Consider the following 22,174-nt stretch of genomic DNA (forward strand, 5'->3'; position numbering starts at 1 on the left):
CGTATTTTTCAGATCCATTTTTCTGGCCATAGCCACCACCCACTTCCTTCCTCTCCAATCCATTGTTGTCCCTGGCAGCTTCAAAACCGGTCTTGAGTTTCCTAACAGCTGATCGGGGGCACCTGTATCTACAACCTGGGGGTAAATGCGAGGAATTCCCCGCCCCCCCTCCCCTCCTGTCCCCCTATCTGAAAGAAAATAGATGATCTCCTAAAAGAAGTGGTGAATGGTACTTCAACCAGAGGGCTCCTTGCAGACTGGGAACTATCCCTGATGTGCAAATAAAGCAGCAAAATCAGGACACCTGTGTCACAGGTGAGAGTTTAGAGGAAACACACATGAGTTCAGAGAGGCAGGCTCCCCATTCGTGTGCATCAATCTTAACATTTAATGAAGCTACTATCTCTCTGAAGAACGGCGTTAGCAGCAGAGCAGCCAGTGTTTATTTCTCGCCTGTGAGGGATACCAATTTGCACAGGCCAACAGCAAGGGAGCCCGATTCTGTTCCAGACCTAAGGAATCATATGCCCTGGAGATTCCAGAAAGTTAGGTGGAATACCTTTCTTTGAACTATCACACCTGTCCGGTCAAAAATTATTGTCTCCCTCTCTTCCCCCCTCCGTTCTTTCCTCACATTCGAAATACGTATTTGCAACAATAAGACACATATTTGACACGATAGCTGTAATCAAGTAAATACTTTAAGAGGTGTTCTGTGGCAGAATGTACAGTGTCCAGGGCTCAAGCTGGAAAACAGGTGTATGTTTTAGGCATCCGTACATTCAGAGGAACTGGCGGAGGTATTTAGCAATTCAGGTTGTATATCCAAACTCTAAACAGCAAACAGTTGGTCTAAAGGATACACCCGGTTGGCACTGTGTTCTAGGGTTTGCTAATGAGAAATTGAGTATCAGATGCTACAGACCGAGGAACAGGATTGAAAGTCAACTGTCCCACCTAAGTGGCATGCCAGAAAGCAAAGGATGACACTTGGAGAATTTTTAGGCTCAATGCCCCTCACCCTCAATGGAGAGGGAGGGCGTGGGGAATGAGCAAATCTCAACAACCAACCCATTTAAAAGAACAGAAACCAGCACAACACTTAAGTTTACCATGTCTTGGTTCCAATATTTATTATATCGACAGGTTAGGAATACTAGGATAAATAAGTAATATTTCCTCTTACAGAAAAATTGTAATGATACTACCGAGTAGGATTAAACACTCTGAGGATTTCACAGAAACATCAGAATTTAAACAGACAGTAGCCAGAGTCCTGTGGCCAGTGTGAATGACCTCTCACAGTTATAAATGCTCTGGGCCAGATTTCTGCCAACATCTGCATGACAAACAATGCCACTAACATCCAATAATGCTAAAACCCAGGCATCACCTGGCTTCAAACTTGTCTCCACTGGATGTGGTTTTCAACTGCAAGAAAAGGAAAATGGAATATTCTTTGGCTCTTCTGGCCTAGAAAGAACTCCTGACCTAAGTCACCGAGGGGAGAGTCCTAACCCTTTGGAAGTTGGACTTTCTTTCTGCTTTCTTCCTGTGACATTGTAACTGAGTTTGCAACAGAGGGCCTACAGTCATGCCCACAAATTCTGCGTTAATGCCTGGGCGCCGAGGGAAAGGCAGCTTTCTCTGTTGGCACAAAACTACGCTGCTCGCCAGCAGAATTCTGTTCTCCCGGGGCTGATGAGCTCTTGCGGCCACCTCAGCATTTTGTAAGACACCGCATACGGTGGTAGCCGCCTCCCCCACCAAACCCTCAGAAACCAGATCTGAGGAAAATCACACCAGTGTTGTGCAAAACAAACATGAGAAGAACACAATGCCTAGCTTTGAAACAAGTGCCTTGCACACAGTAATTCCTGTACATAACAGCATGTTTGCTAGAAAGCACAACCCTGGCCATTGTACAACTTCGCTAAATGCCGTTCTCACTCTGTGTCCCTATAAGTGATGGTGGCAGTGGCAGTGGCAGCTCAGGAGGTGGCCCCACTCCACCCACCCAATGTGCAGACACTTCTTCAGCATGAGTCCTATGGTGAGAGTCCTGGCTTTGTTTGTTTGTTTGTTTGTTTTTGTAGAATCCAGGCAAAAGATGAGCAGGACCCTAACCAGGGGCCATCTGCAGCATCCAAGAATAGCCAGGATGGTTAAGGCCTAAATCCTGGAGTTAAGACAAAAGATGCCCTTGCCCCGGTCCAAAGTCCACTCTGGTGCAGAGAGGAAAGGCCCAGCTGAGTCACCAAGGGCTCTTCTGCCTCGATGGTGCTTCACTGCTGGGATGCGAGAGGTGCACAGGAAGTCAGATCTCCAATGGCTTCAGGGTTTGGGATGTAGAAGGTTTCAATGAGGACTCCCCAACTGCCCCCATACCATGACTGCTTAGCTTTGCAATGTTCCTTCTTTAATCTGTTGGATAAAAAGGTTTCTCTCATCTTCTGGAGTCCGCCCATTCTGAGCCCGGACAATACACGTGGGCCGATGAAGGTTGAGCATGTATATCAAATGCTGCTTCTCATTCTTGAGCTCCTCGATCTGGGCCTTCAGTTCGGCATTCACGCTCTCCAGCTTCTCTGACTCCTGGGGGGCAAGCAAGAGAATTATTAGGAGTGCGGCCAAGGTTCCAGTGAAGAGGAGGGTGGCTTGGGGTGGCGGTGGTCACAGTCATCGGGGTTCATCGAGGTGGGAACGGTCTGCAGAGGGAGTGCCGTGGGCTCCCTGGTACAGCGTCCCCACAAAGCTGGGACAGCAGCATTAGGTCTGGGAGAATCCAGCCCCCGAGAAGCCTTTGAACTTGGAGGCTTCTTCAGAGATGCCCTTGAGTTTCCGCTCAAGGTTGAGGGAGGGCTGTGGCTCCCGTGGTAATGACACTGCAGTAGAGCCAATGGCTCAGAGATCTCCTTTGCATGAGTCCAACAGCCCATGTGTAGCTCTCCTGGACCCGCATGGGCCTTGAGGGCCGGGAAGAAATGCAGACCCACGGTGCTGAGGCTTTTGTGAGTCACTGGTTTCATTGAGAAAAATGTACATGGCAACACATACAGTGTCTCGATTTTCATCGCCTCCCCGAAGCAATCAACAGACTCCTTGGGGGTCTGTGGGACCTGGGCGAAGACTCTGCCCTGGCCTGTCCACACTCGGGGGACAGGACACAGCCTGGAAGGACAGGGCCGTGGCCCACCCCTCCTGCCCTGAGATGCCATTCCCTCTCATGCTTTTCCCTTCAGGAAGGGGAGCCGACTGAACACAGCCAGGAGCTCAGACTATTGGGTGAGCCAAGAAGGGCAGCAGAGTTAAGAACACACAAGAACTCAAAAAAAAAAAAAAAAAGTATAACCACCGCTTTCGGATTAAGGAAATAACTTGTTTGAAGAGATTAATTAAAGGCTTTTCATTCTGAGCCAGTTGAGAGCTGGCAGCTTCCTTTTCTCGTTAAAACGGGCGAGTGAAGCTTCTTTAACTGGGCTGATGTATCCTGCAGCCTGGAAGCTGCTGGACGTGTATGGACGGGCACCAGACAGCCTGCGGCTTCCAGTGCACACACCTGCTTCTCATACATCGAGCGTGGTCACCTTCGTTGTGCTGATAGTTTGGCACCTCCTCATCTAGCAAGTGGCCTTTCCGCTACGGCTACACGTCCTTCTCCAGAAAACACTCCTGGGTAGGGGGCTTTTTGACTCCCTTTGTGACAGCAGCATGAGGCTGGTGGGGGGCAGGCGTGAGCAAGAGGAGGGGGCGAGGTGGGGAGGACTCACTTTCTGCAGGCACTCTGTCTTCTCCTTCTTCTTGTTGCGGCACTTGGCAGCTGCGATCTTATTTCTTTCCCGCCGCCTCTTTTTCCTTTCGTCTTCTTCCGGGGCTACCTATACGAGTGAAGGGACCACACACGTCATGGGAGGCAAGAGGTCAAGACGTGCAACCCACCTTGAATACACCGCCTTTCACTGCCGGCACAGAGTGGCAAACCAGGGCAGCCCCAGCGCCGAGGGCCTCGGCACGAAACCTCTCCACACGCACACGCTTGCGAACAGATCGTGAAAACCAAGGAACCGTTCGTTCAAGTTACGCGGGCAATATTAAGAAATTCAAACTCAGCCTGTTCAAAAATGCATTTGGATTTTGAAATGAGTTGTATATGCAAACTGATAGCTACCTGGATGAAAGCTGTAATCATTTAGAGCAGGAAATAGATTCTGTTTGGTCAATGCGTCCTTTCCGCTAGATCCAGGCATGGCTTCGGGAATACCACCTGGCTACCCTCTCCCTCCTGCCTTTTCTTTGACTTGACGCCCATTCGCCTCTATCTTCACCCAGGGCATTAAAGCACCTCCTTCATGAATTCACAAGAAGCTCATGGAGCTCCCGGAAAAGAGGAACCCAGGAGCATCGCCCAAACAAAGCGGCATTATCAGCCCATGGCTTGGTACCACCTGTGGGTGGTAAACATGAACCAACCATTGATTCATCCAGCAAATAAATACTGACCTCTTCCTCTGTGCCCCACTCGGAGTCTGCCGTGAGGGGCCCTCAAAGAATAAAACCCTGTCCTGCTTCAGGATCTGGTCCTCTATGGAAGTTGGCTCTGACCCTGACTTTGTCTCAGGACTGATGGGAAGCCCACAAACTCGGCCACTGGGCTTTGCTTAGAGGCTGGAGGCCGACTAGGAGGAAGCACCCACGGTGGGCTAAGCAGGTGATGGCCTAGGCTGCTAATGTCAGACCTTGTCTTGTCACTTGTCACAGCTCCCGACAGCAGGAGAGGGCGTGGGAGCCACACCTCAAACCGAAGAAATCCTGGGACCCAATGATCACCACAGATCCGTCTTATTAGAAGTCCTTTGGATTAGACGACACGGCCTTGGCTCCGCACTGAAGGCCAGAGATTTAGAGAAACAAAGCCCCAGGGGAAAGCAAGGCAAGAAGCAGTTTCGCCTTTTACATCCTGGATCCCAGAGCCATACCGGCAGACATTTGGGTTGAAACAAAACTGGGTTGAATCCCAGCTTCACCACCTATTAGCTCTGAGACTTTGGGCATATTGCAATACTCTTGTGACCCTCAGTTTCCTCACTTGTAAGATGGGATCAATAATCTTAGCTACCTAATAGGGTGGTGAGGAGGATCAAATCAGTTAGATTAGTTATATACACATAATATTAATTAGGGGAGCCTGGGTGGCTCAGTTGGTTGCGCGTCCAACTTCTGCTCAGGTCGTGACCTCACGGTTCGTAGTTTCGGGCCCTGAGTCAGGCTCTGTGCTGGCAGCTCAGAGCCCGGGGGCCTGCTTCGAACTCTGTGTCTCCCTCTCTCTGCCCCTCCCCAGCTCATGCTCTTTCTCAAAAATAAATAGACATTAAAACAATGTTTTTTTCATTAAAATTAAAATGCTTTGCATAATGTTCAGTCAGTGCTGTGTAAGCTTCAATTACTGTCATTATTAACCTCACCATCAATACCTTCATCTAGAACTCAGCAACTGTCGTATTTCCTATGCAACCCTACGGACATTTTTGGAGAAGTGGGAGAGGATTCAGGGTTTTCTCAAATGAGGAAGTACTTGAAAGTAGAGCAAATCTCAGAGTCATACGCTGTCAGAGATGGAAAAGGCTTTCAGAAACGACTTAGTTCAATTCTCTCACTGTATTGATGTGGAAATGAGGCACAGAGTGGCCAGCAGCAATGTGTCCAGAGAAGCCCAGGAATCACTAGCTCATGGCTACCAGACTGATAGGCTACAAAGCCCGGGTGTATACCCAGGCTTTTGGCTCCTCATACTGTGTCCTCTCCTGGACATACGGCCTCATTCCATCTTGTTGCCTCCCCAGAGGTGACTGGGATCTGGGGGAACAGGCTCACGCTGCCTCCGTACAACAGGATGCTTATGGGTTTCACAGGCTCGGCATCTATTTTAAGAGGAGAATTATAGCAACCAACGGGACCTGAATATTCAACTAGGTCAGCTGGTGCATTCTCTTCCCAGTAGGAAAACCTACTTGTTAAATTGACCTAAGATCAGAAGGTGACTTGGTAAACACAGAATCAGTGGATGAGTTGGGTGGCTTTAAGGAATATTTCCACGGAGCAGGAAATATTCTGTCACCAGATGTCCTCTGCACTGGACATCTCCTGCTTCTTCCTCTGAAGAACCCTCCAAATAGCCTTCCAAAATGCTTTTCTTTCTTCTATGGGGATCTTACTACTTTCCATTACATCCTGTTATCTCAAGATATTTAATTACAGAATTAAAAAAAGTTCCTCGTGTGTCTCAGGGCTCCCCTTGTGCTGCCCAGGATTGAACAAGGCAATGATGGCCTCCAGAGGTTAACTGAGGCACAACAATGCCTCTAATGATGCCTTGTGGATACAGCATCATATGGTAGCCCCCGCTGCCCGTCACGGAATGCTGACTAACAGCCAGACTCTTAACAAACGCGGTCTCATTTAACCCTTACGTCAATCTTATGCAAGAGTCATTATTACCCCCACCTCCTTTTGTAGAATCATGAAGATTCATAACAATTTTCCTTTTAAACTCAGTTCCTTTTTGGCCATGTTCCACTACCCCTTGACCAAAGACAGTGATCAGGCCGATTAAGTAAGCTTGATACACTCCCATCTTTTATCCATGAGGGAAAGGCCTGCAAAATAGCCAAGACCTCAGGTCCTTGGGCCACCACAGCATCGCCAGCAGCCACCTGTTAGACTCCTCGCCATGTTTGTTACTCCAGGTGTCTTCTAAAAGGTTGCTCAAGGGAATTCAGAGACAGAGGTGGCCTTGGAGCCGGGCCGTGAGCATCAACACAGCGCAGGGCATGGCTGGCCAGTCCTGGCTCCACAGTCTGGCCGGCTGGGTCCTGGTGGTGATGAGCACAGTCACTGCCCTCTGTGCAGTCCCCAGCCTGGAGCATGCCTGGCACAGTGGGGGTATGACGAATAAGCATCGAAAGCAGAGGCACCTCGAGAAGAACCTACCTCAGTTTTTGTGACTGCCATCTCCAGGGGTCTGCCGCTGACAGTGACCGACTCCAGTGCAGAGGACATCCGGTGACAGAGGTGCTTGTTCTGGATGGCGAACCTCAGCTCTTCCTTGACAAAGGGTGTCAGGTTAGCAAAATCCTCAAACACCAGTGACCCAGGAGGGGACAGGCAGGGGACGATGGCAGAGGCACTGACTTCCGAGGCAGAGACCTGGCCTGGGTGTTGAAGCATCATTTTGCTGAAAGAAATATTGAAACCCAAGCTACTTCAGGGATTTAGGGGCATGGGATCAAGTCTCCCCACACCTGCCGCCTCCAACACCAGGGCCGCACCCCCAGAGGAAAGTCCCGTAAGCCCTCGGGCTTCTGTTTTGTTTTCATTTCATGCCATCCTCGTCTTGAGTCAAACAGGTTCTTAAAATACACAGCTCAGTGATGTGGATAAATGCCTAATTGAAATTTATAAGGGGTGGCATTTCAGACTATTCTGAATTCACAAAGATATTAGTTTTGGCTGGTGTGCATATATGCAAATGCAGCCTCAAACAGTCCTGAAAGAGGAAGAGCATTGAAAGAAAAAAAAAAATCAGTGAGACTTTTATGTAACCCCATTTTCAGTCTCTGTTTCGAAAAGAAACTTGGAAGGTATCTGAAATCAAGTTGAATCAATCAATGAATAGAAGCGAAAGCAAAGACTAGGGGACCCTTGCATTTAGCAAATTAATCTCTGAAGCTTCTCCCTCCGGAAGTTGGATCCAAGTCAATGAGAATGACGATGGTAACTATAGCTAGCAGGTGTGTTACTTCAGCCCAGTTTGGCAGGAGCTGAGGTTGGCGGGGGGGGGGGGGGGGGGGGGGGGACGGGACAGGGGGGCAGGATTCACGCCTCAAGGGACCAGTGGCCCCTTCTTAAGGTAAAGGCTGCTGAAGCAAAAGATCTCAGAGAAAAGAAAAGCAAGGATCTAAGAATTTGGACCTCTCCTGGGGGGTGTTGTTGAGCCCTGTGGTGGCTGGGAAAGCTGGGGCTGGGTGCCCAGGGGAACCTGGGACTGGCTCTGGCACTGAGAGACAGTGTGACCTAGGTTCTCTGAGCCTCAGAGAATGGCTGAGAGCTCCTGCAGTGTGGGGACTGAGTCTCCACTGTTCCTGTCCCCAGAGCCTCACCCAGCTCTGGGCACCAGCTGCTCCCAACGGCCACTGACCACCTCAGACTGCCCCACTGAGCACAAGAAATGGGGAAGGAGCGGTCTAACCAAAGGGTCTCTGAGGTCTCATCTACCTCTCTCATTCTATAGCCCAGGGAACCCAAAGGGACAGTGAAAGGAAAGTGAAGGGTAGAAACAGTAATAGTTCCATGGTTCCAATTTGGAATGGTCCGCCATAAATCTCTTCCTGCCATATACTCCCTCCAGCAGCGGCCGCCCCCCCACCCCCATCCTTGCAGTCGGTTCTTCAGGTATAATGAATGACAGTCTAGGCAGACTGTCCCCTGGAGCATTCTTCTCAATCTGGGGACCTGCCGTCATTAGCCCGGTCTAGCAGACAGGAAGCCCTTTGGCAAGTCGCTAACATTTAATGAGTGCCACCCTCACACCAGAACCCTTCCGTGCATTATCTCCCTTAACCCTCATGAGAATCCAGTAAGCTGGGTCCCAGCCCTATTTCACAGATGAGGAAACTGAGGTTTAGACTAGCTAAATAACTTCCCCAAAGTCACAGAGTTAGTATGAGGCAGCATCAGGACTCGGAACTAAGTTTGACTCCAGAACTTATGCCCTGAATTTATAGAATATAAAATATTATTCTACACTGAAAAAAAAAAAACCCACAAAGAAAAAACAGTGCAAATCCTTCTTGGGGAGCGGGGGCAGGCATGGGGTGGTTGGGGGTCCTAGAACTGAAACAGTGGGGAGGAGACTAAGCAAAGAACCATGGGGAAAATATGAACTCTGTGCAATGAACTGCTGATCTTTCTGTGCCAGCGTGCACACTCTGGCTGCTGCCTGCATTTCAGGAGTCGTAGTACGTGGGTCTTTTATCCACAAAACTCCTAGATGGGGGACTGATGATCAAGATCTGAGGTCCACTTACTCAGGTATCATTACACCTCCCAGTGCCTGCTTTCTCCTCTGTAAAAGAAGGCTAGTAACAATCACCTTGTTTTTCCAGAGTTGTGCAAGGAGTTTGAGGAAATAATACACGAACACGTCCTGGAAAGCATAAAGGCAGCTGGGAGGCATATTCTTACCGGGCCTCCCAGGGATCCTCCAACCCAGGCCTGGCTCCGGGACAGACGCTCTGTGGGGTCTCAGTGGGAGGGTGGCTGGTCACTCTCTGTGATCTCAAACACTTCTGAATAGATCACCCTGACCTATAACTAACTCCCCCTTAAGATCTTAAGTACACGGATGGAAAAAAGAATTCCAGGCCTACGCATGCCACTGCTGACTATTCAAAGAAATCCAGGAAATGTATGTAATTCTCTTCCCAAAGCCCCGGGTCATAAGCCAGAACTGATGTTCCTCTATCACTGTAATCGAATAATCTTAGGACACTGGGAGGATACTTCTCTGGCAGGTGATAAACTCTGAAAAACTGGCCTCCTAAAGCCAGAGGCTTAAGATTCTCCCAGGCATTCATGTTTTCCCTCCCTTAACCAACTTTATTAAAAACCCAGTAGTTCAGGGATGGAATTCAGAGCTACCACTGGGCTGGCCTTTGTTTGGAGGACTGGATGGTTCTCCTCTACACGGGCAGTTTGAATTCCACTGAGGTTGAGTGTAGTTCTGTCTCACCACCCGGCTAAGTTTATTAATGGGCTCTCTGGGCTCGGGGTCTGCTGTTTGGGACTGTTTTTTCCTCCTTAGTGTAAAGTCAGCAGTCCCGATGAAAGAAACTGAAGAATGTCTGTGGTATGGAATGTTTTTATGAAAAGCATTAGGTGGGCTTACTTGGGGATGGAAACAGGCTGTAAAAATGCTAAAAAGCCTTTCTGAAAGTAAAGCAGTTGTATCTGTAGAGATTTGAACTTTCTCTGCATTCTGCTAAAGCTTAATTTCTGGAGATACTTTCTGGTGACTCCTTTCCTCCTTCTCTTAAGGTCTGATTCAGCCCAGACTCAGGCTTGTGTCCCTACAAGGAAAATGAAGTTAAATCTTCAGACAATTTTTCTGAAAGTCGAGACCTGCCAACACTCCCCCCCCCCCCCCCCCCCCACTGAAGACAAAAAAATATGTTTGGGGATTTTCTGAGTTGACTTTCTACGCGGATGTTAAAATTGTCCACACTTGCTACAAAGAACCTGCATTTTGCTTTTGCTTCATTATCTCCAATCAGAAACCATGTCATATCTTTGGTAGTGTCATCATTTTCAAGAAAGTGAAACTTTACTCATGTGTTTCTTTAACTGGAAATTTAACTCTCAGATTATATTTCCTAGTAGCTACAACTACATTGAATTTCACTTTTAATTTTCATCTCTTCACACTAAATGCTGCTCTGAAGACACCTTACTTACAGTATAGGAAGCCGATGCTGGTCTTTCACTAACTTTCTATCTTGGTCTTTCTCCCAGCCTCCCTAAAAATCATCGATGTAAGGCTGGAGCTTCAGGAACAGGCCTATCACTACCATTCACAAGCTGAGCACCCACTGACAAGCCACTCAAGGTTTCTGGGCCTCAGTCTCCTTATCCGTAAAATGAGACCAAAACCCCCTGCCCCCACTCCCTCGCAGGGCAGTTAAGACGATTATATAAATGGCACGAAAGTGGATTTATACCCGAACCGAGGAGCCATTGTTACTGTGATTCCACTTTCCCCATTTCAGAGGGAACTCAAAATGTTGTTGTCAGTGCAAGTTAGCCCTATTGATCAGGAACGCACTAGAACCCTAATGAAATTTAGGTCATTTGTGAATGACCGTCTTTTGCACCTTGATTGACCCAGGGTTCCCAACACACCAGGTCAGTTCTACCCCACTATTTATTTGCTGGCAAAACCTTGTCTCCACTGCTCTTACGCACTTGAGAAATAACCAGTTCTCAAGTGTGGAACCATCTCTGGTTTCTGTGGTGTCCTGCCTAGGCACTTCCTCCTCCCCGAGCCGGGTAACACTTGGAGCCATTGACCCTGTTCCATGCCCAGCCAATTTGCAACGAGAGGAACTCACGGGCTCTAGATAATGGGATAAAACGCCCAATATTAGAGTCACCTAGGTCCCATCTTCATTTTGCAATTGAGTAAAAGGAGACCCTGGAAGGTAGTGACTTGCACAAGGGCCGTAAAGCTGGTGAGTGGCCCACCCGTGGCCAAACTGTTGGCCACTCGCCCACTGCTCATTTTCCTTTATCACCAACAGAGATTCAACCCCAAAAGGACCAACCAGTAGGGCAAATGGAGAATAGAGTCATTGGCCAGGTAGATGAGGGGTCAGTGGTCTTAGTAACCTGGTATCCACCACAGAAGAGGCTTTGACAGGACTGAGGCAGGGAGGGAGTACAAAAGAAAGAGAACAATGGAGACACAGGGCCAAAAGAGGGACAGAGAGGGGTGGGGTTCAGACAGGAAGAATGGGAAGGCCCCAACGGTTGCCACAGGTGCTGTGGGCTACATCTTATCCACACTGTCAGCCTGGAGAGCGACCTGTCACATTGTCTCTGAAGCCATGCAGACAATACAATTACAAACCCCTCTGCCACTTCAAGCTTTGTCCAGAACGTCCTCAAGGCAAGAGTCTGTATGTTGCAGCGTTATTCTATGCTAAATACTAAACATAAAACGAAAGGCCAGTGAGAACAATTTCTCCTTCATTTCAAGTCCGGGAAGCCCCCAACAGAGGGGACTGTCACCCACACTGAAATACGTGCATTGGGAGGCCACCCAGATTTTCTAGCACTCATTTTCTTTTTTCTGGCTCCATCAGGGGTTTGGCCATGCCTTTATTTGTAAGGAAGCGTATGTGATCTAGGTAATAAAATTAGGGAAAAGAAAATGGTTAGGGGGAAAGAAAGTAGGTGAAATGAAAATGGAGAGGAGAGAACCAATTCAATGGAAAGAAAGTTAGGAAGGGAAGACATGCCCATGGATAAGTCCCCTCCCCCTCATTGCCACCGAAGCTGGTCTCAGAGACCCCCCCTCCCTCCCCCCCCCCCCCCCCCCCCGCAAATCATCCAGGTCTCCCCACCGGCCCCCTTTCTTTCAGTTATACCACTGGAATCTGAAGAAGTTCTGCCAGAGGGAACAGAACCTCAGTGGTTATCTGGTCAACCACCACTTGGTGCTTGCAAACAGAGGGAGGGGCCCACTTCTCCCAGCTGGGGATACTGAGGCTCAAAGACGCGAGGCGCAGTGTAAGCGCTCAGAGTCCTGACCACCAGGCTACAAAGGCGTGCTCTCAATTATCTGACCGGGCTCCGCACCCTCGCTTCCTCCGAGGTGGGTCTCCACGGGCGAAAAGCAGAGAAATCCGCGGGCCCGCCGGAGGAAGAGTCACAGATAGGGAAAGCGTGTGAGAGAGCTTTGGGACAGGAAGTCTCAGGCCCAGGGGCTGGACGCTCGCTTGTGCCGGGAGCCCTCTCCGCCTTCCGCCCCGGGACAGCAACCCGAGCGCTCGCCACCTCTAAACTTGTCGCAACTAACTTTCGCTCCCGGCTCCGGCGCGGTCCCGCGGCCCGGCGCTCCAGGGAGCGCAGGGCGACCCCCAGCGGCCGCGCCCGGCACCCAGGCTCGCCGGTCCCTTTCCCATTCATTCGCTCCGGCCCCTGGGGCAGCCCTTCCGCCGGCACCCGGCCTCGGTGCCTCTCGGCGGGCCCCGGGAAGGCTGCACTCGGGAGCGGCGGTGCCCGGCTCGGAGCTTAGGATGAGCGGGGGCCAGCGAGGCGGAGAGCCTTGGCCACCCCCCCGCGCACCCACCTCCCCACGCCCGCTCCGGGAGAGGTAAGCAAGCGCCGAGGGCCAAGAGGAGCAGTGCCCCGGAGCCGGTGGAGGCACCGGAGCCCGACGTCTCCGTCGCCGGGAACCTTTCGCGCCCCAAGTCAAAAGAGAAAGTTCTTTGCGAGAAACTTTCCGAAGCGCTGTGGAGCAGCCTCGGCTGGCAGAAGTTCGGCCAGAGTTCCTTCGCAGCCGGAGGCTGGGAGCGCGGGTCGGGGGGCGGGCGCAGGGGTCGCGGATCTGGTCACTAGAGGGGCGCCGAGGGAATGAAAGCAAGCCACCCTCGCCGCGCTCACTCACTCGGCTCCAGCGCTCACCTCCGGTCTCCACTCGGGGCGGCCAGGGTCCAGAGGGCGGGCAGGGTCGGGGCGGGGTCGGGCTGTCTGTCTGCGGGGCGGGCGGGCGAGCCCCGAGGACTCACGGCCGGCGCGCGGGCTGGCGGGTCGGCTCGGGTTCGGGCGGCGGCGCCGGGAGAGCGCTGTGCACTGCGCGCCTCGCTGCGTGCGACTGTGTCTCGGAGAGCGTTGCATCACCCCTTTTATAGCCCTCCAGCTGGCGGTGTGCCCGTTTACTCCGGGTTACCAGTCCCAGGCTGACGTAATGCTATTAATAGCTTCCCCCGAGAACCAGCCGAACTAGGCTGGGCAGGGAGAGGGATGGAGGAGGGGCCAAAGCGGGGAGGGAAGGGGGGCACTGGTGATGCAAGCTCGGGGAGGAGCCCGCAGGGCCGCGCTCTCCCGGCCTCGCGCGCTCGGACACACACCCGCCCGCCCTCTCTCTCCATATCAGGACCGGAGCCGTCCGGGCTGGCCGCCAGATGTGCGTACTCGCCGCTGCGTGTTCCAGGCATGAGCCAATGGTGCCCAAGCCAGCGGCATGACTCCACTGCGCTGGCATCTCTCCCTCCGCTAAGTTGGGGGATGGGGGGAGATGGAGGGGCGGGGCCTGGCCGCAGCCCAGACTAGGTGAGGCTGGGAAGCGGGCACGACCTTTCTCTAAAATGCGTGGTCATTTTCTGGAGGCTCTGGAAAATACCCCTTCCCCCGCCAAAAGATCCTTCTCAAATGGAGGGCAGGGTAGGGTCAGAAGTGGTAGTCGCCGCGGTGCGAGAGGTGCCCAAGGGACCCCTACTGTGAGCCCCCACCGTTACCCGCCGGGGGTGACCGCCACGGCAGGGCCCGCGAGAAGTCCGCCCGTTAACCCAGTCGCGGAGGGCAGCGCTCAGCGGGCACTGTGCGCCCGCAGCCCCGGCGCACCCCGCACGAGCGCACATGTGGAACCGCCTCCGGGCCGGTGGAGAACCCGTCTCCCGGGCCAGGGCCAGGACGGAGCAGAGTGGGTTTTTGTGTGTGTGTTTTTTTTTAAACAACCACAAAGAGTTTGAAATTGACAGTTTCTCAGCGAAACGAACACAGCATGGAAAGATAAGAGAGCTGTAAAATCAGAGGCAACAGGCGCTAAGAGCGGGGCTGAAACCGCGCGGCCAGGGCTGGAAGGAAAGAGAAGGTGCTTTGATCTACGCGAGCCGGGGCGGGGGGGGGGGGTCGCCTCCCTCTTAGGCTACGTTTAGGGAAAACCCATCTTCGTCTTTCACGTGTTTTTCTGCGCCGAGAGCGGAATTGGCTGGGACAGGACCGCCGGGACTGGGGACGCACTGACCGTGGCCGAAACGAGGTCTCCTAAAAGAAATCCCTTCTACCCTCAAGCCCAGTTGTCGGGAAAGGGTGGGTCCTATGGCCTCAGATTAGAGCTGGGGCTTCAGCAGAACTGGACGTGAACCTTAAAAACAATTTCCGCCTTCCGATTCCCCGACCCCAACTGTCTCGGCTTCGAGAGTGGCAGAACCAGAGACCTTCTCAACTGCCCAAGGACGAATATAGGTGGACGCGCATGTGGCCGGCGAAGTTTTGAACTTGCCTGGCAGGCGGGACCCGCGTACGCGCGTGGGGGGTGGGGGCACGGTCAGGGGCAGAAGCCTCCGCTTCCACCTGCCTCTTGGGAGAGAGGTGATCAAAGATCATGCTTTGGTAACTTGAGGTAAGAATTTGAAGGGTCTTGGAACCTGGGCCTCGCCGTCAGCCCCACCCCCGCACCTGCTCCCCTAAAGCCGTTACAGTTGGCAGTGATGGAGGGGTCTCCCCCACCTCCCCCACTCCCCCACTCCCGCTTACACACACACAGTCCTGCACCCCCGGAGAATATCTGTCCGTCTCCGCAGACCCTCTGATTGCCCAGCCGCCTGAGGCAGAGACCCTCAGAGCTGCAGGTCAAACTGCAGGTCCCCCCACACCCGGGTTCCTGTCCCCCCAAGCCCACACCTCGGCCAACACACCCTCGCCAAAATTCCGGGCAGCCAAGACAACGCCCGAGGCCAGCCTCGGAAGTTCCCCCCGCCCCCAGCCGGTCTGAGAGCCCAGGGGTTCCACGCAGGATCCTGGAGTATGTAGCCCTGTACCTGACCGGGTTTCCAGCTACGTCGCGCGGGAAGCACGGGGCGGTTGTTTTTGCTTTACTTTTCGCCCAGGTAACGGCTCTCCCGGCCCCACCCTCCACCCCCACGCCCACACTCCCTCACCGCCAGCCCCACACCCCCACACTCCACCCTCCTGCAGGTAAACCCCGGGCGTGTCGGCACAACCCCTAGAACGCTGCAAGACCAGAAGGAAGAACGCTTGTAAATTTAAATGAAAATTATTTGGGATTTTCTACGTATCTATGTACTACTTACCTATTGCCCTGGAATAAATTGCACCATTCTAAAGTGAAACAGGAAAATGGAGGGTGTCAGGTGAAACTCCCCCCCCCCCTTTTTTTTTCTCTTCGTGAGATGCCTACACAAATCTTTAAGCAGTTTGCATTTTAATGCACCCCAGCCAGATTTGTGTTTTAATCCTGTCCTTGCCGGGAAATTCAATTTAGGGCGTAGGGTAAACACAGCCAGCCCAGCTTCTTGGTCCTTGCGAGAGAAGGGTAATTATGACTGAGAAGTCCACAGCTCCTCGTCATTTATTTTTATTTTTATTATCATCGTGCCTTCCGTTCCTTTTATTGGTCTTGTTTCATTCAAATAATTCTTGGTTTTGAATCTCCAAGTCACCCTGGATAGAAAATGCTGTCAGCTGGTCACCGGAGCTTGAGCCTGGCGTTCTCTGCCTCGCTCTCCCACTGAACTCTAAAAGTGATAAGAATCTTGATAGAGGAGTAAATCCACCCCGTGAATGAAACGCTTATCCAAGGAAAACAAAAACTACTTCTGCCTGGCTCCCAGCCCCCAGCCCCCAGCCCCCAGGAGAACTGTGAAATGCCTGCCTTTGGAGGGGGGACTGGGAAAGAGCCGGGCAAGGGAAGAGCCCCAAGGTGTGTGCCCCTGGAGGAGTGATCAATATCTCAGTCCTGTGTGTCCTCACCATACCCTGACTTCAGTTAACTCCACCGATTTCTAGCGTGTACAGCCTGTACCATCCAGAAGAGGAACAAGAAAAGCTCCCAGGACCAAAACGCTTCTCTACACGAAGGCAAAGAATGCCTCTCCCCCTGAGAAGGAAGCCCGACTGGGGTTATCTGGGGGGGGGGGGGGGGGGGGGGAGGGTGTTACTCCTCCATGGAAGGGGGTTAAGCAGAGACTTGACTATTGCTGAACTTCCCCCCTGGAGAACAGGGGAGGGAATCCACATTCAGACCAGCCTTAGTATGTTTTGCTGAGTGAGATAAGAATTGGAAACTTCATGCTGGGGCATGTGCAAAAGGAAGGGGAAAAAGTTAAAACGGGAGGGGACGGAACTAGGCAGCTAAAAACAGCCCACACGTGGCAACAGAATCTAAACACCCAAACATCGCAGGGAGCCAAAAGAAAAAAAAAAAGTTCAAGGGATATTTAAAGGTTTTAGCGGTTTCTTAATCCAGGGAACAGTCCCTTCCCACTCCCCTCCCCACATTATTCTTTTTCAACCCCCAAGATTGTATCTGCTTACAGAGCTCTGGGTAAGTTAAGCACAAAATCGGCCAAGCAGCAAGGCACGGGCGCTTCTTTGCCACAGAAAGGGAGTGGAATGGATTTTCTTCTTCTCTACTCTGCTTTCCAAAGCCCACACTTCCTATAAAGTCCGTTAGAATGTGGGGGTTACTATTTAAGGTTCTCCGAAATGGGCCTCCTCAGGAAAGACGGGGAAACACCGCATCGTGGGCTCTGAAGCGTGGAAGGTGAGACTTGGATGCTGTAGTTGGGACTCAGCAACTGTGTTACCTTGGAGGAGTCCTTTCCCTCTCTGGGCTGAGCTGGAAAATGGCAGCAGTAACAGCAGCTAACACAGAAACTTGTTGGGAGGCTTCACTGAGGAGGGGGCACACAGCCAGTCCTCAGTAGTGGTTTCATTACTTATGAATCAAGAAGGGCTTTCTGGGGGAAACCCCTGAATCTCTGCCAGAGCCCATCTGTCCCTTTAGTCGGTAGCAACAGTGGTGGACAAAGTGGAGCTATATCCAGAAATGATCATCTTCAAGGGAGCAGGGATAAGACTCCATACAGAAAACGAGAGGGGATCCCCGTTCCCCACACACCCAACTCTGTACATACCTCCACTTGCCTCAGCACCGTGTGGACCAGTGCTTTAAGCTCCCAGTGAGTGGTCCAGTGCTAAGTGCCCCAGGCTGGGAGTGGGAGGTTTGGGTTTTGGTCTCTTTCTGCCTTTGGTCTTTTTTTTTTTTTTTTTTAATTTTTTAAAACATATATTCATTTTTGTGAGACAGAGACAGAGCGCGAATGGGGGAGGAGCAGAGAGAGCGGGAGGCACAGAATCCAAAGCAGGCTCCAGGTTCTGAGCTGTCAGCACAGAGCACGACGCAGCGTGGAACCCACGAACTGTGAGATCATGACCTGAGCCGAAGGCGGACGCTTAACTGACTGAGCCACCCAGGCGCCCCTGCCTTTGGTATTCTTGACCAAGGTACTCCCTCTCTCTAAGGCCCCATCTTCTCTGAAGTGAAGGGCCCCGGGCTGAGCTCTGAGGGTCTTGAATGGACACCTGCAAAGCCACCCTGCAAGCCCTGACAACCCACCCTAAGAGCTGGAGGGAGAGAAGCAAGAAGAAGGCATTGAGTAGCACAAGGACAGACGCATTTCACTAATCACTAATCACGGTTCCCTCTAAAAACTAGAGTTGAGAAATGTTGCCCAACTTGATTCTCAAACACAGCCTGTGGTCCTGACAACTGATCTTTCTCTCTCTTTCTCAACATTTCCAAGGAGTTTTACTGATGGACTTCGTGCCTTGCTAGAAAGGAGGGAGTATGAGGGCACCCTAGGTGGGGATTGCATCTTTGGGGACCTTCTTGTAAGCAGTCTGTCTTCTACTGCCATAGACACCCGCCTTGGACCTTGTGACCAAAGCCCAGGTAGCAACTATTCCCATTCAGGAGTGGGGACCCTAGAGCTCTGGGTGTCCAAAATGAAGTCCCAGCTTCTAGGTACTAGCAGGACTCAGGAGACCTGGGACCCACTCAGAGGTTTCCTTCCAGCCAACTGAGTGACTCAGTGCAGGTCCTGAACACTTCACCTGTGTTGCAGTCTATAAAACAGGACTATTTAACATGGACTCCCCCAAAGGTTTGCTGTAAGAATGAATGAGGTCACTGGGGCGCCTGGGTGGCGCAGTCGGTTAAGCGTCCGACTTCAGCCAGGTCACGATCTCGCGGTCCGTGAGTTCGAGCCCCACGTCGGGCTCTGGGCTGATGGCTCAGAGCCTGGAGCCTGTTTCCGAGTCTGTGTCTCCCTCTCTCTCTGCCCCTCCCCCGTTCATGCTCTGTCTCTCTCTGTCCCAAAAATAAATAAACGTTGAAAAAAAATTCTTTAAAAAAAAGAATGAATGAGGTCACAGATGTGAGAGTGACTTGAAAATGATGAAAAGATTCATACTTTTAAAGACTCCTTGGGGGAGCTCTTATACATTATATATACACATACATACATATGTATGTATATACATAGATATATATATAGAGAGAGAGAGACGTATATAGACATATGGGAAATGGGCAAGAGAAAAAAAATACCCATAGTCTCAAACACTATTTTGACGTTTCCCTCTAGTTTTTCCTCACACGTGATTTTTAAGAGCATAGTTGTGACTGAGATTGCATGCAACTTTGAAATTTGTTCTTTTACTTATTACTGTGAATTGTATGTGGCATTTATTACAATAATTTTTTCTTCGCAAAAATCAGATGTTCATTCTATTGTGAAACGTAGCATACATACAGGTGATTATATAGAACGTGTATGCCCATTTTAATAATAAAACAAACATCAAGAACCTACCACACAAGAGGCACTTGGCTGGGTGAGTCGGTAGAGCATGCAACTCTTGATCTCAGGGGTGTAAGTTCGAGCCCCATGTTGGGTGTAGACATTACTTAAAAATAAAATCTTAAAAAACCACACAAGTCAGGAAGTAGACCACCACCTCAGGTACTGAGAAGCCCCCATGTGACCACTCCAGATCACATCTGCCTCTCTCTCTACTGCCCAGAGGGAAGGACTCTCCTGACTTTTATTACCATGATTTTCCATGGCCATGGACGTAGAATGTTTTACTTCGTCATTTTCCTACTTTTAGCCTCTAGGGTGTTGCCAATAGTTTTGCTAGAGTGCTATTCCAGATTTAAATCTTTATTATGGGGAAGGGGGCATCAAATTCCATCACTGCCCCTGTTGCTTAAATGGAGTTCAGGAAGGGGTCTTGATTTCTACCTTCAGGGGCTACACAGGGCATGGTGCAAGCTGGAAGGACCCCCGGTAATTATGACTACCTGCGCAGTTTCCTTGCTGCTGAACATCCAAACAAACAAATCCTGCAGGTACTGTCTCCCATGGAAGCATCTGCTTTAATCCTCCTGCTCTTTACCTACCCATCCCCCTTTATTTTCTGTTTGTCTCTCTTAGAACAGAAAAGCCAGTCTGCAGCACGGGTGGGTGGTACAGAGGCAGACCAGCAGGAACGCTGCTTCTGCCTGTGCCTTCTGGGAGAGATCTTGCTGGAGTGTCTGTCTTAATAAGTGCTTTATTATTTTATATTAAACAAATATGCATATGTTGAATTTAAATAAAAGTCACACAAGAATTTTTAAGGAAGGGAGAAGATATCAAATACATTTGGGGCTTGGGATGGACCATGGAAAGTTATATTCCATAAGACTGGGGGCGGGGGGAGAGGTTAGTACCCTCTAATCAGGCTTTTTAAAGAGCGAGAGGGAGAGTAAGTGAGGGGCAGAGAGAGAGACAGAGAGAGAGAATCCCAAGACGGGCAAGAGAGAGAGGGAGAGAGAGTGCGGAGCCTGGTGAGGGGCTTCAGCTTGCCCGATGTAGGGCTCGAAGTCACGAACCATGAGATCATGACCTGAGCTGAAGTCAGATGCTTAACCAACTGAGCCACCCACAGCCACCCACTTGACTTAAAAAAAAAAAAAAAAAAAAGATTATTTATTTAGAGAGAGAGCGAGAGAGAGAGCACAAGCGGGGCAGGGGCAGGGGCAGGAGAGAGAGAATCCCAAGCAGGCTCCACACTGTCCGTGCAGAGCCCGATGTGGGCTCAAACTCACCAACCATGAGATTATGCCCTGAGCTGAAATCAAGAGTCAGATGCTTAATCAACGGAGCCACCCAGGCACCCCTCTCTTCTGCCTTGAAGTATAAAATAACATCAGCAAATGCTGTTATGTAGCACTCAATGTGTTCCAGACCGCAGGCTCAGCCCTTTACATATACTTACTGCTTTTAATCCTCGTAGCAGCCCTATAATGTAAGTACTGTGAACCGCTCCATATTATAGATGAGGAAACTGAGGCACAGAGAGGATAAATAATTGCTCAGGTCTGGTTGCTTACCCTCAACACCTACTGCCTCTCAACAAGTGTTCATGGGAAATCTTGGGAAACTCTGATGTGCTTGAGTGTCCTCATTTAATGGTGGGGAAATGGAGCTAAAAGAGGAAAAATGGCTCTACGTGGTCTCAGGATCATAAATTCTTACACTGCGGGGCTCCTGGGTGGCTCAGTCAGTTAAGCGTCTGACTTCAGCTCAGGTCATGATCTCACAGTCCGTGAGTTCGAGCCCGGCGTCGGGCTCTGTGCTGACAGCTCAGAGCCTGGAGCCTGCTTCGGATTCTGGGTCTCCCTCTCTCTCTGCCCCTCCCCTGCTCACATGCGCTCTCTCTCTCTCTCTCTCTCTCTCTCAAAAATAAAAACATTTTAAAAATTTTTAATAAAATAAATTCTTACACTGAAAGGAACCTTAGCAGACAGACTTCTGAGCTCCGTTCATGCCCTATTTGCCAAGATTGGGGCCAAGATGAAGAGTGTGCATTTTTGAGCAGTAGACGCCATTTCAGGGGCATCCGTGCTAGTGGGGGCCATGCATAGCATCCCTGAAGCTGAAGAGGTGAGCAGCAGAGAGGCAGGAACCACAGATGGCAGAGAAGAACCATGGACAGGCACTCAGAACTGGGTTCAAATCTCTATACTCTGCCATCTCCTATTTGGCTTTGGGCGGGTCCTGAAACCTCAGTTTCTCCTGTGAAATGAGGATAATATCAACTTTACAAAGTGATACTGAGGATTAAAGAACAATGCACCGTCCAGGCTTCCATGGAGTGGGTATCCAATAAATGTTACTTTTTTTCCTTTCTCTTGCCTTACCCCTGACACTAACAAGTCACAAAGAACTCTGATGCATAGGAAATGTCTAGACTCCAAAGGAAATTTCTATCTCTCAGGTGACTTACTGACTGATTTTAAAACAGATTAAAAAAAAAATCAGCTTGGGGCACCTACGTGGCTCAGTCGGTTATACATCCGACTTTGACAGGTCATGATCTCGTGGCTCATGGGTTCAAGACCCACGTCGGGCTCTGTGCTGACAGCTCAGAGCCTGGAGCCTGCTTCAGATTCCGTCTCCCTCTCTCTCTGCCCCTTCCCCACGCTCTCTCTGTCTCTCTCCAAAATAAATAAACATTAAAACAATTTTTTTTAATCAATCTGAGTCCAGGTCATATTTAGTAATTACTATTTACTGAACACATACTACATGCCAGACACAATGGTAAGCACTTTTAAAAATACCTAGTATCTTATTTCACCCTTACAATAAACAACCCCATGAGGTAGGTGTTATTATTTCAGTTTTACAGATGAGGAAACCAAAGCTCAGAAATGTTAAGAAAGTTGCTCATAGGCACTTGATTCAAACACTAACTTATTTGA

At 50.6% G+C, this 22,174-nt stretch overlaps 1 protein-coding gene across 5 annotated transcripts; it reads right to left on the reverse strand.

The window, feature by feature from the left end:
* Positions 1–1,102: 1,102 nt before the first annotated feature.
* On the reverse strand, positions 1,103–20,820 carry ATF3 (activating transcription factor 3). Of its 5 annotated transcripts, none has more exons than XM_047841264.1 (4): positions 20,810–20,820; positions 6,988–9,942; positions 3,771–3,878; positions 1,103–2,595 (listed from the first exon to the last, which is right to left on the reverse strand). In XM_047841264.1, exons 2-4 carry the CDS (start codon positions 7,225–7,227, stop codon positions 2,398–2,400), a joined length of 546 nt encoding a protein of 181 aa, XP_047697220.1. In that variant the 5' UTR covers positions 7,228–9,942; positions 20,810–20,820; the 3' UTR covers positions 1,103–2,397. The 5 variants fall into 5 exon arrangements, with proteins under 5 accessions (XP_047697220.1, XP_047697221.1, XP_047697218.1 ...); XM_047841265.1 differs by lacking the exon at positions 20,810–20,820 and adding an exon at positions 15,378–15,401 and having other exon boundaries at positions 6,988–7,231; XM_047841262.1 differs by lacking the exon at positions 20,810–20,820 and adding an exon at positions 13,223–13,462 and having other exon boundaries at positions 6,988–7,231.
* Positions 20,821–22,174: the final 1,354 nt, after the last annotated feature.

This window comes from Prionailurus viverrinus, chromosome F1 (assembly GCF_022837055.1).
Source record: "Prionailurus viverrinus isolate Anna chromosome F1, UM_Priviv_1.0, whole genome shotgun sequence".
In the NCBI taxonomy this organism is placed as follows: Eukaryota; Metazoa; Chordata; class Mammalia; order Carnivora; family Felidae; genus Prionailurus; species Prionailurus viverrinus.

What these genes read in the sequence shown, in the direction of transcription:
- ATF3 (XM_047841262.1), bottom strand. Translation starts at nt 13,452, where the DNA reads ATGCAACGCTCTCCGAGACACAGTCGCACGCAGCGAGGCGCGCAGTGC. An exon ending in TGGCAGTCACAAAAACTGAG is followed by an intron (nt 3,879 to 6,987) that starts GTAGGTTCTTCT and finishes TCACTCGTATAG; the next exon opens with GTAGCCCCGGAAGAAGACGA. An exon ending in AGACAGAGTGCCTGCAGAAA is followed by an intron (nt 2,596 to 3,770) that starts GTGAGTCCTCCC and finishes CTTGCCCCCCAG; the next exon opens with GAGTCAGAGAAGCTGGAGAG.